Source organism: Muntiacus reevesi, chromosome 5 (genome assembly GCF_963930625.1).
Source record: "Muntiacus reevesi chromosome 5, mMunRee1.1, whole genome shotgun sequence".
Lineage (NCBI taxonomy): Eukaryota > Metazoa > Chordata > Mammalia > Artiodactyla > Cervidae > Muntiacus > Muntiacus reevesi.
In genome coordinates this window covers 34,851,778-34,867,887 of record NC_089253.1, presented here as the reverse complement: position 1 = coordinate 34,867,887, position 16,110 = coordinate 34,851,778, and the positions used below count along the sequence as shown (strand labels likewise).

The 16,110-nt window shown below is 43.4% G+C and overlaps 2 protein-coding genes across 5 annotated transcripts in view; both read left to right on the top strand.

The window, feature by feature from the left end:
• The window catches only part of PRDM10 (PR/SET domain 10), a 91,721-nt gene extending 83,630 nt beyond the window's left edge, over positions 1-8,091 (top strand). Inside the window, exons 21-22 of the mRNA XM_065937408.1 lie at positions 2,639-2,742; positions 5,198-8,091. Coding sequence (XP_065793480.1) covers positions 2,639-2,742; positions 5,198-5,395 — 302 coding nt within the window. The 3' untranslated portion in view covers positions 5,396-8,091. The remainder of the gene's footprint in view (positions 1-2,638; positions 2,743-5,197) is intronic.
• A 1,079-nt stretch (positions 8,092-9,170) lies between these two features.
• NFRKB (nuclear factor related to kappaB binding protein) overlaps positions 9,171-16,110 on the top strand; it is a 31,254-nt gene continuing 24,314 nt past the window's right edge. For 3 of the 4 annotated variants that reach the window (XM_065937405.1, XM_065937406.1, XM_065937403.1), the window contains exons 1-3: positions 9,187-9,275; positions 11,887-12,040; positions 14,524-14,725. In XM_065937405.1, the coding sequence (XP_065793477.1) occupies positions 11,906-12,040; positions 14,524-14,725 (337 nt within the window). In that variant the 5' untranslated portion in view covers positions 9,187-9,275; positions 11,887-11,905. Of the gene's footprint in view, positions 9,276-11,886; positions 12,041-14,523; positions 14,726-16,110 lie in introns of all 4 variants that reach the window. The other variant, XM_065937404.1, reaches the window with a different exon arrangement.

The following is a 16,110-nucleotide window of genomic DNA, read 5'->3' as shown; positions in this document are numbered from 1 at the left end:
TCAGGAATATTGCTGGAGCAAGTGTAGGCAGGCGGTTTTAGTACAGTAGCTGCATTTAGGATTTCAGGTCATGATTGATCTCTTCTAGCTGTGTTTATGGAATGTGTATATATCAATCACTGTGCGAGACCCTGTGTGTACAAAAGATGAATATTGACTTTCATACACGTAACACCACACAATAATCATGCTAACCAAGTTTCATTAAGCTTTTACTGTGTGCGAGGAAGGATTCTAAACTGAATCTATATCACATCTAATATTCACAGCAGCCTCCTAGATAAGTTATCAGTACTTGCATTTTATAGATAAGGCAGTTTGGACACAGAGTAACTCATCCAAGGAACATAGCTACTAAACAGAGGACTAGGACCCAGGCAACTTGGGTGCAGAGTTTCCTCTCTAAACCAGCACACTGTGCTGCTCCTCCTCACCAGATAGTCTTGGGCTCAAAGAAACTGTTATCTCACTGTTATTTAGTCACTCAGTCGTGTCCGACTCTTTGCAACCCCATGGACTGCAGCATGTCAGGTTTCCCTGTCCATCACCAACTCCCGGAATTTGCTTAAAGCCATGTCCATTGAGTCGGTGATGCCATTCAACCATCTCATCCTCTGTCGTCCCCTTCTCTTCCTACCCTCAACCTTTCCCAGCATCAGGGTCTATTCCAGTGAGTCGGCTCTTCGCATCAGGTGGAGACAGATATATGAGTAGTTGATTTCAAAACCCTGAGGTTCGTGTTACCAGAACCAGTTGGGCTGACTGCCAAAGGTCAGAACAAGTAGAAATCTTGGTGGGGACAACAGCTTTGGGTGTCAGCTGAAAAGTACGAGACCTTTATCACTGAGGACATGGAAGAAATAGGAATAGTAACAGTTAAGAGCTCCATAGCAGGAACTAGGAGAACAGGGGCTGTGTTAGTCTCTGTCTTACTACTGATTTTGTTTTTGGGTCCATCTCTGCTGTGATTGATCTTAGGCTGTGTTATGTAGATTTGGTGTGGAGACAGGCTTGAATGCTACCGTTTCTTTACAATCTATTTTCTTAAATACTAGTGGTCACAATGAGAGCTGAGCCTAGTGTGTGTCAGGGAAGTACCCTTCCTCATGATGAACCCCAGTAATCCTGGTAAATAGACTGACATTCACATTCAGTTTCATTCCCGTGAGAAGAATGTGGAATGATGCCGACAGTCATGGTAGTCATAGTAATAACTAGCATTCTAACCTGGTGAAATGATCTGAAATTTCTTATTTGGAAAAAAGTTTAAAATATACAAAAATAGGGAATTCCCGGCAGTCCAGTGGTTCGGACTCAGCGCTTTCACTGTGAAGGGTGTGGGTTCGATCCCTGGTTGGGGAACTAAGATCACATAAAGGTGTGCAGTGTTGGGGGAAAAACCCCCCAAAACCATATATATAAACACAAAAATATACCCACACAAATAGAACAGTAATGAACTCCCCTGTACCAATTATCCAGCTTCAACACTTACCAGCTCACGGGCAGTCTTGTTTGATATGTACACACTGTCATTCTCTCCCAGTCCTCCAACTATATAATATGATCCATATCATTTCATCCATAAATATGTTAGTATCTATCTCTAAAATCAAAGCAGTGAAAACAAAAAGCACAACTCCAGTGTCATTATCACACCTAAAAATAAATTACAGTAACTGTTTAATGCTGTCAAATATCCGGGGTTCATATTTCTGTGACTGTCTCATAAATGTTTTTTTTAACAGTTGGTTTTTCAAATTGGGTTCCAAATAAGGGCCATACATTGGCATTGATCATGTCTGTTGAGTTTTGTTTATATATGTGTTCTCTTTCTCCTAAGTTGCAGTTAACATGTTGAAGAAACTGGGTCACTTGTGTTCCCTACCTTCCGAATTTTGCAGTTGGCATCCCTGTATTGTCATTTAAGATGCTTTCCTCTGTCTCTTTTATTTCTTATAGATGGGCAGTTAAACCTAGAGGCTTGATCAGATCAGGTTCTGGTTTTTGCCCCCCAAACATTCCGTATCTGTTGATATTACCTCCATCAGGAGGCACATGACGCTTGTCTGTTTCCTTTACCCCGGCATTTCATTAGGCACTGCAGAGTTGTGTTGTTCTGATGCTATCACACTCTTCTTCTTTTTTAATAAACATTTATGTACTTGGCTGCACCGGGTCTTAACTGCAGCACGCGGGATCTTTTAATTGCATCATATGGGACCTTGTCCCCTGACCAGGGATCGAACCCGGGCCCCCTGAATTGGGAGAGCAGAGTCTTAGCCACTGCACCACTAGGGAAGTCCCTTGATTCTATCAACCTTTATACAATTATTGCTGGGAAACTTCCATAATAAAAACAGTTTTATATTAACTGTCAGGTTATTGTGGGGTATGATTTGCACAGGAATGGCAGGATAAATGCTTTAAATACTTGGCTCATCTCCTTAATTTACCAGTTTTCAAAATAATGAATTGTCTCCTTGTTTTATCTAATCACATCAACATAAGACTCTGGAAGCAAGCAAACCCATGGAAAATGACTCAGTAGGAAATGCGGTCACTGGTGAGATATTTGTTTCTACCACTTGTATTGAAATGTGAGACCACCGAACTGTGGTTCTTTCCTGTTTTTCAGCATCGGAGATTCAAATGATGACACTTCCCCCAGGTCAGTTTGTGATTACAGACAGTGGTGTGGCAACTCCGGTCACCACTGGCCAGGTGAAGGCGGTCACTCCGGTAAGCTGTGTTGCTTGGAGGGTTTTCCTGTTTCCCATGCTGCACCAACCCCACCCTCCTCCCAAACTCTTCTCCTCCCAAACTTTTCATATCTGAGTTAGAAGTATATCTTCTGTTTTCCCATAATATCTTGTGGTACTGTATTATAGCACAGCTTATTTCAATTATTGGTTCACCACCTTTTTCTACTAGGCAGTGAATTCCTCAAAAGCTGGGTCTTAGTCTTTATCCTTAATGTCTTGCACAGGGGGCTGGGCTATAGCAAAATGCTCAAGAAAGATGTATTCAATTAATAACAACAGTGAACCTTCTGGATCCATATATGTATTTGTTGTGTTGTTGTTTAGTCACTAAGTCATGTGTGACTCTTTTGTGACCCCGTGGATTGTAGCCTGCTTGGCTCCTCTGTCCATGGGATTCTCCAGGCAAGCTTACTGGAGTGGTTGCCATTTCCTTCTCCAGGGGATTTTCCTGGCGCAGGGATGGAACCTGCGTCTCCTGCATTGGCAAGCAGATTCTTTTACCACTGAGCCACCAGGGAAGCCCATACATATAGATACATGTAGATAATTGATCATCTTTTTATGTGTTTTTTAGAAAGTATATGAGTCTTCATGATTGTTGATCCTCAAGTAGGGAGAGAATAATATAATGAATGTGTTATGAAATTCTTTTTCTTTTTCTTTTTTTTGGCCATGCCGTGCAGCTTGTGGGTTGCTAATTCCCTGACCAGGAATCCAGACCCTCAGTTGTGAGAGCAGAGTCCTACTGACTGGACTGCCAGGGAATTCCCTGCCGTAAATTATTTTGTTGTATTGCATCTGCTACTCTGTTTTTATCCTCACTGGGTTCTTCTGGCCTGCCTCTGGAAGACAGAGTTTGTAAATTTAAATTAAGAAAGATATTCTTAACTGGCCTGGGATATTGGGATGTGCCCAGGGGAAGACTGATTACTGCCCAAGAGGCCTCAATGTGTAACAGGGTAGTTTAGTGGCCTCAGAAACCTGGCTTTTTTTTTTTCCCAAATCACACCAAGAGCTCACTCATTTCTCAGCACATGAATTCATATTAACTAGACTGAGGAGAGTTGTATAAATCTGGAGTAACACTTTTGTCATGGGAACAGTAACCAGTGGAGAATGGAATGGTCTCCTTGGCATGGTGAGTGAAGTTTTTGCTCTTTTTTGTGAGCCCCACAAGGACTTACTGACTCTTTTTAGGCCCTGCCACAGTATACATGGGGCTTCCCTGGTGGCTCAGTGGTAAAGAATCTGCCTGCCAATGCAGAAGACTCGAGTTCAATCCCTGGTTCGGGAAGATCCCCTGGAGGAGGAAATGGCAACCCACTCCAATATTCTTGCCTGGGAAATCCCATGGACAGAGGAGCCTGCTGGGCTACAGTCCATGGCATCACAAAGAGTCAGACATGACTGAGCGACTAAACAGTTTTGGCCATAGATTATCTGCAGCCCACCAAGAACCACTTAGGTGTCCATGGACCCTTGGTTGAGAACCAGCCCCCTCCAGCTAGAGGAAGACCCATTTGGGAAACCAAATGCTGATCAGAGAGTTGCTTTGATGAGCATGGACTCAGAACATATGCCCCAGATAAATCAAATTCATATTTGGCTGTGGCTTTCTCTCTGGACAGTCCTTGGAAAGGCTGCTACCAGAGTTTTCCTCCGTGACTTTTTTCTCTCTCAGTCTATATAGCTGATCAATCTTCCTTCTGACAGACACATCTTTTCTTTAAAAATGTTAAGGTAGCTGACATGGAGATGTTTTTCATGATCAGAGGGAAAAATGAGGAAAAATTAAGACAGTGTATGTCTTCATAAAGTCAAATTTATTCAGTGCAAAGGACTTTATTCTAAGACTGTGTTCTTCCTGTGCTTTTGAGTGTTAAAATGTCTCTCATTTGACAGCAGCATTTAAAAAATGATTTCACTTGGCAAATTAAAATTTGGGAACATTAATTCTTACCTTAATTTTGCTGGGTCTTTGAAATTCTGAACTCTGGGAACCATTGATCTTGACTTGGGGGGGGGGTCATTCTGCCTCTTTAAGGATAATTTAACTATCTCTTCTTTGACCCATTTTGTATTTGCCTTTAGACATTAATTGACACAGTCACCTTATTTTATGAATTTCTAAATTCTTAGGGACAATATATAGCACATTTCCTTTGCCGGGTAGGTTACTATCATGATGCAAATTTCTGTACTTGATGTTCCTCACTCTATCATTTGGTAGGACAACTAAGGTCCTCCTTTAAGTCACCTTTGTAGTCTACTTCTGTGGCTGGACCATCCCCTCTAAAGGACTTAGGTAACCATCTCCCCCCATAGGTGCCTTTTTGGGTTCCCCTTAGAACATTTCTTTGCATATTCCTTCTCTGGCTCTCACCCTGACTTCTGGCCTCAGATTTCTAAAGATCCTTTTCTTCCTGCTCTAGGGTCATTATGTGTTATCAGAAAGTCAATCAGAATTGGAGGAAAAGCAAGCATCTGCTCTCTCTGGAGGAGTCCAGGTTCAACCAGCTGCACACAGTGACTTGGACCCCCAGACCACCAGCCAACAGCCCACCCAGTACATCATCACAACCACCACCAATGGGAATGGGAACAGTGAAGTGCATATCACTAAACCCTAACTCCCACCCTCAAGCCAGAATCAAGCAGTCACATCATGTCTTTTCTTATTCATATGTCTGGAAGCTTCTGACACAACTCCTTTTTAAGATTTATCATTCACTCAAGAGTTTGGAAATCACAGTTTTGATCCTCACCAGGGCTTATTTTATCCAGGTCATCTTTACCAAGTGGACTCTTCAAACCCTAGGAGTTCCCGCCATGGAATGGAGGTCATTCAGATTTCAAGATGGAAAAACTTTGCCTTGCTCTTGAACTGGTTTTTTAACACATGGATAAGCCTTACTTTTCCTTTGTGGAAATATTAAGATGTATTGTGTGGTACCAAAGGTGGAGAAAGGATGTGCCAAGTCCACGGCCATTGGACTTCTTAATCCCAAGCCACGGCACCAAAGGCAAAGGGGCATTTTGTAGGCACATATTAGGTTAGAACTGCTTCCTCTTGTGAGTTTGCATTTTCAGTAATATAACAAAGGGAGCCCACTGAATATGAAAATTACAATGATGAAACCTTATGATGGTCTGAAGGAAAAACTGTCATCTAAATTTTTCTTATTGCTGATTTTTAAGAAACTTGCCATTTTGGGGAAAAGCGCTGTTGGGCTGTTGGTAGTGCTTTGCACAGACCCTGGTCCTTAGCAGATTAGGTCAGAACCTCATGTTCTGATAGATCTTACTTTATTACTCCACAACTATGGACTCCCTGTACAAGGAAAGGTTGCCTGATGTCAGCAGAATTTAAACTCCCACCTTAAAGCTTGCTCTCCCATTCTCTGGTTGAACTTATATGAAGGAGATACTGGAGATGACAGTATCAAGAAAAATGGCTAAAGCAACTATACAGAGAGTGAGAAGCACTGAGACCTCTTCCTGCCTTTCAGGATCCGTTTACCACTCGTTGATAAAGGGCGAACCCTTGCCCTTCCCAGGTGTACCTGAAACCCTCGCTCACAGCGTGCGTGCAGTGTATTTTAGTCCTTCCAATACTGTCTTAAAATGAACATTCTTTCAGGTTGGATGGAAAAGTGGTCCTCCTTATTTCTTAACACTTTAAATATATTGCAATTCATCTGGGCCTTTTGGTGAGATAACTAACTTCACACCTTGGGGGAAAATTTTAAAAGGTGGGACCATTTATAATGTCTTTTAGGGCAATTATAAGGGATCTGGAAGAAACCCAATCTTCATATTACATTGTTAGTTGGGAGAGGGAGAAAATTCTGCCTCAATGATAGTTTTTCTTATCATTGTTCCTGGAGTTTGGGAGTCTTAGTAGCTATGAATTCAGTGGGGGAAGGTATTTCCCTTCCTTTTACTGTACATTCCAGTTGTGCACATAAAACATTACAGAAACCAGTAGGTATTTTAGCAACTTTTTGTGACATACATTTTTTAGAATAATTATGGAAATGGTAGAATTTATCATTCCAGAACAGGAAGACCGACCTTCAGTTTCAAATGAAGTTAACTAATTTATTTTATTTACATTTCTGGGTAAAAACTGGCTCTACAAATTAAGAAGTATAGTAGATTCTTTATGGTAAAGATACCTTTCTGAAAAGTAAGCAATTCTATTGAAGTAACTTTACTAACATGTAGATTTTGCACTTTATTACTGAGACCTCATTCATGTAGTTAGCCCTGAAAATTTAGGCACTAAGAGAACCTGAGAGTTCTTAGGTAGTTGTGTGGAAAATGAAAATGGACTCTGTATCTTTGGTAACAAAGAGGTAATGCTGATGTTTTCAACAGAAAATACAGACCGTGTGTCACAATGTAGAGATTCTGAGCCCCACAGTCCTCCACTGTGATGATTACAAATCTCCTAGTGTCCAGCCTCAAAAGATTTGCTAGGTAAAGAAAATCAAACTTTCCCAAAGGTCCAGTTAATTTTTTGGCCCTGTTGGGTTCCTTTTTTTATTTGAACCAGCAATGTACCTCCCTCCCCTCAGGAATAACTTATTGACTAAGATGGAAAACTATCATTGAATGGAATGTTCATTTTATGCCAGCTATTTCAAGTTTTAAGATACACAGAAGAGAAAAAATATTGTGGAAGGACTTCTGTTTCTTTCCCATTTAAGTTCTTTCTTTTCCTTTTTTTTTTTTTTTTCGTCCTTATGTGGAATAAGTAAGGACTCTAGAACTATTGATAATTTGTATATTATCAACCAGAGTTGCAGGTGTGGCAGTTGAGCCAAACAATTTTGCTTTAAGATCAGGTATTCAGCACATTTATTTTAAGGTAATAGATTTTGAAAAGGACTTGGATTTGAAGAGGTGGCAGATGATAAGTCATCTAAGACCCAATTTGAAAAAAAATTTTGTAGCCACTGTTTATACTGTGGTCTCTCCTAGGACACGCTGGCACTGTAGACTTCAGTGCAGTGTGGAAATTTTGGAGTAGGTTACATACAGATTTTACATTTTTACTGCTTGATTTGTGCCCACATAAACAGACATTTCATCATGTAAACTTACTGTTATTCTGGGAAAATCTATTGTTTTGGTCTTCTTGAATTGTTTTCTGATTTGGAATTATCCTTTCAAAAAACTCTTAGGACGTGTAGGGCTAAAAAGCACTTCGTGAGATGCTGAAGCTGACCCACAGGTTGGAAATATGACCCTACCCTGTTATTTAAATGTGAACATTTATGTACATTCAGTGAGTTATAGTGTTAATAGTCTTGTGCTACTCAGCAGGTGTAAAAATTAATAAATATTTTTTTTAATAAACATCCTCCTTGTTTGTATGTGTACAAAATACAAGAGCTTCTGATAGTTACTTTTTTTTTTTTTTTTAATAGTACAACTTGCATTGTTTTGACTCTTTGGTTTACTCTGGTGTGGTCAGAGACACAAAGTCTGGGAATTTATGGCTGGCAGTATGGAACGTTGTTCCCCTGTCCTTTTAGTTGGTGGTGTGTGATTCCAGATGCCTCACAACAATCTAAAGGGAACTAGAGGCAGGCGTGCAGTCAGCGAGGGAACAGAGATTGGCTTTGTTTGGAAACCACTATTTTCCAAGCAGGGAAGAGCACTAGTTTGGCCTGCCAGCTTGTCTGACATATTTCTATGCAGAGAACAGAGGACAGTCCCTGAACAACTGGTTGGAAGTACCTGTGTAATAAGAAGTTCGAAGCCGTTCAAAATGAAACCTAGCGAGTTAGAAGAAAGGGGCCCAGGTTCTTAACTATCGAGAATAGTTGAGAGAAGGTATAGTAATAGAGAGAAGACTATCGAGTTTGATTTAAAATGTATTTTAAATGTGTGTACTTTCTTTCCGAACGTCGAGGATCCAGGGATGGGAGAGAGTACTGGGGCCACGCCGGGGTTAGTTGGAGCGGCACAGGCTCTGATCAGCCTTCTCCTCGATGAAACTTGAGAAATCACAAAATAGGAGCTAACAGCGCACCACGTGGCTGGTACAAAGATTCTTGGATGGAAAGTGCTCAGGTGCCAGGAGCAGGGTAGGCGCTCTGCAAACGTTAGCTAATAAAACTGCATTCACTCACTTATGGGCTCTGGAGCCTCAGCTCGCGCCCAGGTAAAGACTGGCCACACCGAGTTCGCCCTCCGGACACTTCTAAGTCCGGTGAGATTAACGAGCCAGACAGCAGCCTGCCCTCCAAAGTCCAGCCCTGCGGGCTCTCGGCACTACAGGCTGTGTGCCTCGCGAGCCCCGCCCCGGCACCTCCGGCCCCGCCCCGAAAGCCACGCCCCCGGCACTTCCAGGCCCCGCCCCGCGCAGCCCCGCCCCTTCCGCCGCCCGACCCCGGAGCGTGCACGCACCGAGACGCCTTGCGGGAGCGAGCGCGTCCGGTCTGGGAGCCCGCGGGCTGAGAGGTGAGACGGGTTAGGAGACCGGCTCCCGCGGCGCTGGTGAGGGCGGGCCGGGGCGGCGAAAGCGTTAAAGTGTTGTGTATGGAGCAGAGGGAGGAAGCGAGCGGCCGGGTCTCCGAGGGTCGCTGCTCCCTCGGGCTCGAGGCAGGGGAGCGGGCGCGGTGGGAGCCGGGCGGCCTGGGTGGGTGGGGGTTAGGGTTAGCGCGGTGTGGGGGAGGGGCCTTGGGCGCGGAGGTGGCGCGGGACCCGGCCCTGGGGGCTGCGGAGGGGTTTGCAGTTTGAAGCGGGCGGCTGCCGCGGCCGGAGCCTGGGGTTTAACTTCTGTGTTGGGGAGGGGCTGGGAGGGAAGGTTCTCCCAGGTGCAGAGGAAGGGCCTTGGGGAGAGAGGCCTTCCTGGTTGGTCAAGTGGTGCAGGACGCCGCAAGAGTTAAAAACCCTAAAAAACCCTTGGCTTCCGGGGTCCCGACCCTTTGGCAGCTGCCTGCTTTCTTGTGTTTTGAGATTACCTAAAGAGTAGTTGCAGGGCAAAGGTTGCCGTTCAGTGTAATTGAAGAAACTGGTGAGCAGTTTGTGAAACAGGTGGTTCTCCTAAGAGTCAGGTAAAACCCTGCAGCTGTTACCCTCTTCGGTGCCAGTTCTGTTAAGAGGGCTTTATTCTGAGCATCAGGTTGCATCTACTTTTTTGTTTTGTTTGTAAAAGTTTTTATTAAAGGCAAATGCATTGTGCTTTCTCAATGGTGTCAGTAATTTAGGCATCAGAGGTGTTCAAGATTCCGTCCTTCATCGTGTACTGAAGGGTGATGGGACATAGTCCCTTGGGGACCACTCAGCTGCTTTGAACAGGAGTCTTTCCACTATATCATTATGTAGATCTGACATCTCTTCCAGATAACTTGAAATAATTAGGGGAAAGGTGCTTGTTTTAACAGTAATATTACAGACCTGCTCTTTATCCTTTGAGAGTTTTTCAGAATGAGAAGTCATTACATGACTGCATTAAGCTATATGAATGCATCCATCTGGAAATGATTCACTGCATTTCATGGTTGGAAATAACTGTAGAGAGGACCAGAGGACCAGGTCCTGCTCCTCTTCATCTTAGATAGGTAAAGAAATTGATAGCTGGTTAGGTAAGATGTGCTCAGAGTCGCTGAGATGAGACTAGGAGTTTGGTGTTTATTAAACCTGTTCTTATTCCTTTCCATTTGGTAGGAATCAGAGTTGGAGAAGGGATTTAGCAAGTGTTTGTAGGGTGGTTGAGTTCAGCCTCCCCTTGGACCAGTTGTTAATAACTATGGCCTCTGCTTTGCACCTAATTCCAGCCATCAGCCTTATGAGATGCTCTCTGAAAAAATTTTCATATGTATGTTTCTAAAGGTAGCCAACAGTGTTCACTTATTATAGGAAGGAGAAAAATAGCATTATGTTTACATGGTTATACATATCAGCTGGACCAACTTAGGTGCATTGGCCACTGACTTTTAGTGTTAAGAACATGGATTTGCAGTCCTGCTCACCTGAATTTCAGTCCTGCGTCTGGGGTTGGGCAAGTTGCTTACCTATTCTGATCCTAGGTTTTAGTATCTGTAGTGCAGATGTAATAACCCTATCTTGCACACTTATAAGAATTAAATCAGGTACATGAAAGGCCTGGCACTTAACAGGCCCTCATTAACTTAGTGTTACTCTCTGAACTTCATTAGTCTCTGGATTTTCAGTCATTTCTTTTATGAGGGAACAACAAAGAGTTGCTTAAAAAAACAATATTAAGTAAACTATATTAGTGTGAGAGATTTCAAGTGTTGGTCGCTCAGTCATGACTGACTCTTTGTGACCCCATGGACTGTAGCCCACCAGGCTCTTCCGTCTGTGGAATTCTCTAAACAAGAGACTGGAGTGGAGAAGATACCTTCTCCAGGGGATCTTCCCGACCCGGGTATCAAAACCTAGGTCGATCTTGCATTGCAGGTAGATTCTTTACCATCTGAGCCACCAAGGAAGCCCCCAAAGTAGTGAAAGTCCCTTAGGGAAGTCTAAATGGTGGACTCTGATCTAGTTATTTAATCTATAAGTCTCATTTTGCTTGTGTGTAAAATGAAGGTATAAGAAATTCTGTTAATTGGGGAGTTGCTGTAGAAGTGTTCTGAGTATTGGGGGAGACCTACTGGATAAGATGTGAAATTCTGATGAGGATGTGGTGAGAGGGAGGGAGAAGAGCTGTTTAGCAGTGGTTAGGGTTTAAGGACGGAGAAGGCAATGACAACCCACCCCTGTACTCTTGCCTGGAAAATCCCATGGGTGGAGGAGCCTTGTAGGCTGCAGTCCACAGGGTCGCTAGGAGTTGGACACGACTGAGTGACTTGACTTTCACACATTGGAGAGGGACATGGCAACCCACTCCAGTGTTCTTGCCTGGAGAATCCCAGGGACGGGGGAGCCTGGTGGGCTGCCGTCTATGGGGTCGCACAGAGTCAGACACGACTGAAGTGACTTAGCAGCAGCAGCAGCAGGGTTTAAGGATAAGGTAAAAGAAGAAATTAGAGATTGAATGTTTTCTGGGTTGGATACTTTGTGAAGGAACATTAGTGTCAAGAGATCTCTGGGGTTTCTGCCTTTGTGTCTCATGGTTTGACTGCACGGATTTGTCTAGCACTTGTGGAACATAAACAATGGATTCCTTGGACCATATGCTGACGGATCCCTTGGAACTGGGCCCGTGTGGGGATGGCCACGGCTCGCGGATCATGGAGGACTGCCTCCTGGGGGGCACCAGGGTTAGTCTGCCTGAGGACCTTCTGGAGGACGTGAGTAGTGACAGCCACACTGTTGTTTCCTTCTAAGAGTTCTTCTCTACACTCTTTTCTACACTCTGCAAGTTTTCAGTCTTTTGTGCTCCCTTCTTTCTGATTTTCTACATTGCAACCAGAGCGATGTTTTAAGTGTAAATCTGAGGGTATAAGCTTCATTCTACATGTTTAATCACTCAATAATATGGCATAAGCCATATTTTAACAAGACAATTTTCAACAGTTCACTAGATTTTTTTCTTTTCTTTTTTTTTTAAATTATTTGGCCGCTCAGCCTGCAGGATCTTAAGTTCCCCAAGCAGGAATTGAACTTGCACCACTGTGCAGTGAAAGCACTCTTATTAACCACTGGACTGCCAGAGCTATCCCAAGAAGTTTTATATTTAAGGACCGAATTGTGTGTATCTTTTATATTAGATATTTACCCAAGTTGTGAATCATGGTACAGAATGCATCCTTTATCTGTCCATAAGGTAACCAGCTTTCTAGTCAATTAATAGTTCATTTCTTGAGATAGTATTAATAGTGTGCTTTTGGCCACTTTTCACAGTTGAGCTGTGCAGTCATCGTTGTTAAGGTGGCTACCATTTATTTAATGCTTATTATGTGCAAGGCACTAGGTATGCTGAAACATGTGTTTATTTGTTTATTTTGCCGAAGTTCAAATATACGGACAGGTATAGAGTATCATATGGTGAACATCCATGCATTCAGTTTGGGAAGATACTTTCATTTAGTCATATTTGGTTCAGATTTTTCTTTCATCATGTGTTAAAAATTGTAGATAAAATTAAAGCCAGCTTTTTGCCCGTATTGCCTCCTTTCGCAAAGTAACAGCTACTGGACTTGGAATATGTCCTTCCCATCCATGTTTTCTTTGCATGCTCTTTCAAGTAAACCTCTGTATGTCGTTCAGTCAGCCAGCAAGCTCTTGTTTGACCTAAGTGCCTGCTCTGTGCCAGATGCTGAGATGCCAGTAGTAGCGTGGTGTGCAGAAGCAGGTTTGTGCGGGGAGGTCTGAGACAGGGAGCCGGAGGTGCTGTGTTCCTGCCTGCTGAGACACCTGCAGGTGGTTGGTCTCTCGGGTGTCTGCTGCTTACACCCTTCACTGTCTCCCTACTGTCTGTCCTTGTCATTTAGGATAAAGTGACAAGTACTCACCGTGTTCCTAGGTCCCTTGCTCCTGTCTTACTGTCTGCTGCTTCCCTTGCCCTCTTTCTTCTTGAGCTTCTTGATGTTGCCTGGACTTCTGTTTATCTATTTGTTTACTTGGTTGAAGCGGGTCTTAGGGCGGAGTGGAGTCTTAGCCAATGGACCACCAGGAAAGTCCCCTAAACTTTTTTTTTTTTTTTTAATTAAAATGTGAAAGGTGTCTCATGTAAGAATGTATACAGTGCACACACACACACACACACACACACACACACACACACACACACACACACACACACATTTATATGCAGTTTAAGCAGTAATAAAACACCTATGGAGCCCCCACTTGAATGCTAACTCTCCTCTTCTCCCTCTCTATTGCTCCTATGGGTCGCTGCTGTCTTTTGTTTTAGTAATTATTCTTTTATTACTCTGGGTTTTGCTCTGTGGGTTTTTAACCCTTCTGCCTCAGCACATTCTCCTCTTATCCCTTGCTGTCTTAGATAAGTCACCTCGTGTGAAAGGTGTTCTCTGAGACTGTAAGTCTGGGGAGTGTGCTTCTCCCGTGTACTCAGGGGTAAACTTCCACTCCATTGCAATAGCTCGTTTAATTATTCTGCCTCCAGACGGTATACGCACTCGTCCATCTTAGCACACGGCACTTAGGATGTGTCCTGTACATAACTGCCGAGTGGAGAACAGACCTGGTCCTGCTGCTTCGCGTTCTCAGCAGATGCCCTCAGCTCTTAGAGTTCTTGCCTCCCACATGGACTTTTTCTGCCCCTCATCTTGAGCTGAACTGAGATGTTCACCATCCTATCCCTTGTTGGCAGAAGTGGTTTCTAAAAGATTCTCTCTGCTGAGCTCACTTTCCTGAGGATTATTATTTACTGCTGGGTGTAAGATTGTGGTTTATATGTAATCTTTACTGATCTCTCAAGTTTTTTTTTTTTTTTTTTTTGGCTGTCCTGTGCGGCTTTTGGTAAATTAGTTCCCCAACCAGGGGTTGAACCTGGGCCCCAGCAGTGAAAGCACGAAGTCTTAACCACTGGCCTGCCAGGGGATTCCTGACAAATCTCTCAAGATTTCAGAATTGGGTAAAGATCAGTGGAATTTTAGTTTGTTTAAAAAACATAAAACCTTGGATGGTGTTGATGGTTGCACAACATTGTAAGTGTATTTATTTAATGCCACTGAACCGTACACCCTAAGATGGACAGAATGGTAGATTTCATGTTATGTGTATTTTACCACTTATGCACAGAAAACTTAAAAACTTTGTTTTTTTTTTTCGTTTGCTTTCCTCCTGCTTTTCCGGATTCTCCCAGCCCGAGATCTTCTTCGATGTAGTCAGCCTCTCAACGTGGCAGGAAGTGCTGAGCGACTCGCAGCGTGAACATCTCCAGCAGTTTCTGCCCCACTTTCCTGAAGACAGCATGGAGCAGCAGAATCAGCTCATCCTCGCCCTGTTCAGTGGGGAAAACTTCCGCTTTGGGAACCCTCTGCACATCGCCCAGAAGCTTTTCCGAGGTGTGTAGCCCCACAGTCTTGTCTTTAGAGGCTTGGGAGTGGGAACACGCCCCCTTCTGTGCGTACTCCTTTCATGTTACTCTGCTTTTAGGTGCAGACACTGTTCTCTCAATCAGAGTGGTTTCAGGCAGCACTTTGCTGCCTAGGCTGTTCTTTTTTTTTAATAAAAAATTTTCACTTAATAGGAAACATAAATCATAGTAGATATTGCTCATTGGTTTGTTATATGAACCCAGCTGTGTAGCCACCACTGAGATTAAGAAGCAAAACGTTATTAGCATCTTGAGGACACCCTTTATGAACAGTCTTCAGAATTCACTAAAGAATTCACTTCACGAATTAATTCATTCATGTCAGGTTTGTCGCAAATATTTATGTGTGTGTGATGTGCATACACTTTTTTCCTGCAGAAAAGTTGACACTTTCCCACCAGGCACTTTAGCAGGTAGTGTATCTGTTAGCAAAGACGTCCTTCCACATAATCATAGTGTTAATACCACACCCAAGAAGCTTCACAGTGAACAGGTAATAGCATAGTAGCCCTTGTTCAGATTTTCCCGGTGGTTCAGTGTCCTTTAGGGTCAACTTTTAAATCCAGGTTGTGCTCATGGTTTGTGTGTGGTGTGTGGATTTCCTGTCTCTCAGCTCCCTAAATCTAGGACCTTTTCCCCCTTGTCTTTCAAAATACATTTGTGACAAGCCCAGGACACTTGACTTGTAAAATGTCTTGCTTTCTGGGGAGTTACCATTGCTTCCTCACGATATAAATTTGGGTTAAACATTTTGCCAAGAAAGGAAATGGGAAATTTCATCCCCTTCCCCCTCCCCCACAGGGGGCATGTGATGTCAGTTTTGCTTTTGATCACTTGGTTCTGTGGTGTCTGCCGGGCCTACTGACTGTAAGGGCACATTTCTCCCCCTGTAATTAATATGCAATCTATAGGTCATATTTAGGGACCATGTGATAATCTTACTTTCAAAAAGCCTTTGTTTTCCCCAGTGGTTTTAGCACCCACCAATTCTTTCCTGAATCCGTAATTACACTGGGGATTCCAGAATGGGTTTGTGGTTACGCTGAAGTCCCCTTTGTTCCCTGTCCCATGGAGAGTCGCAGAAGGTGCTTCTCCCCTTCCCGCTTTCTGGGGTGACTTTGCTTTGGCAGGAGCCCCTGAAAAACACCACCTCTTGAGTTGTGTTAAACTGGACAGTTTGACAGCTGCAGAAATATTGGAGAGAAAAAGCTTATCATTTCATACCTCATTATCTTAGGGGTTCAAATGAGTGTTCCCTTTTTTGGTGGGTTATTAAGGAGGATTTCCCCTCTGGTTGGCCAAGGTTTATGTGGCTAAAGCCACGTCTCAGGTGGGAGTTAAGCTGGTAGGCCT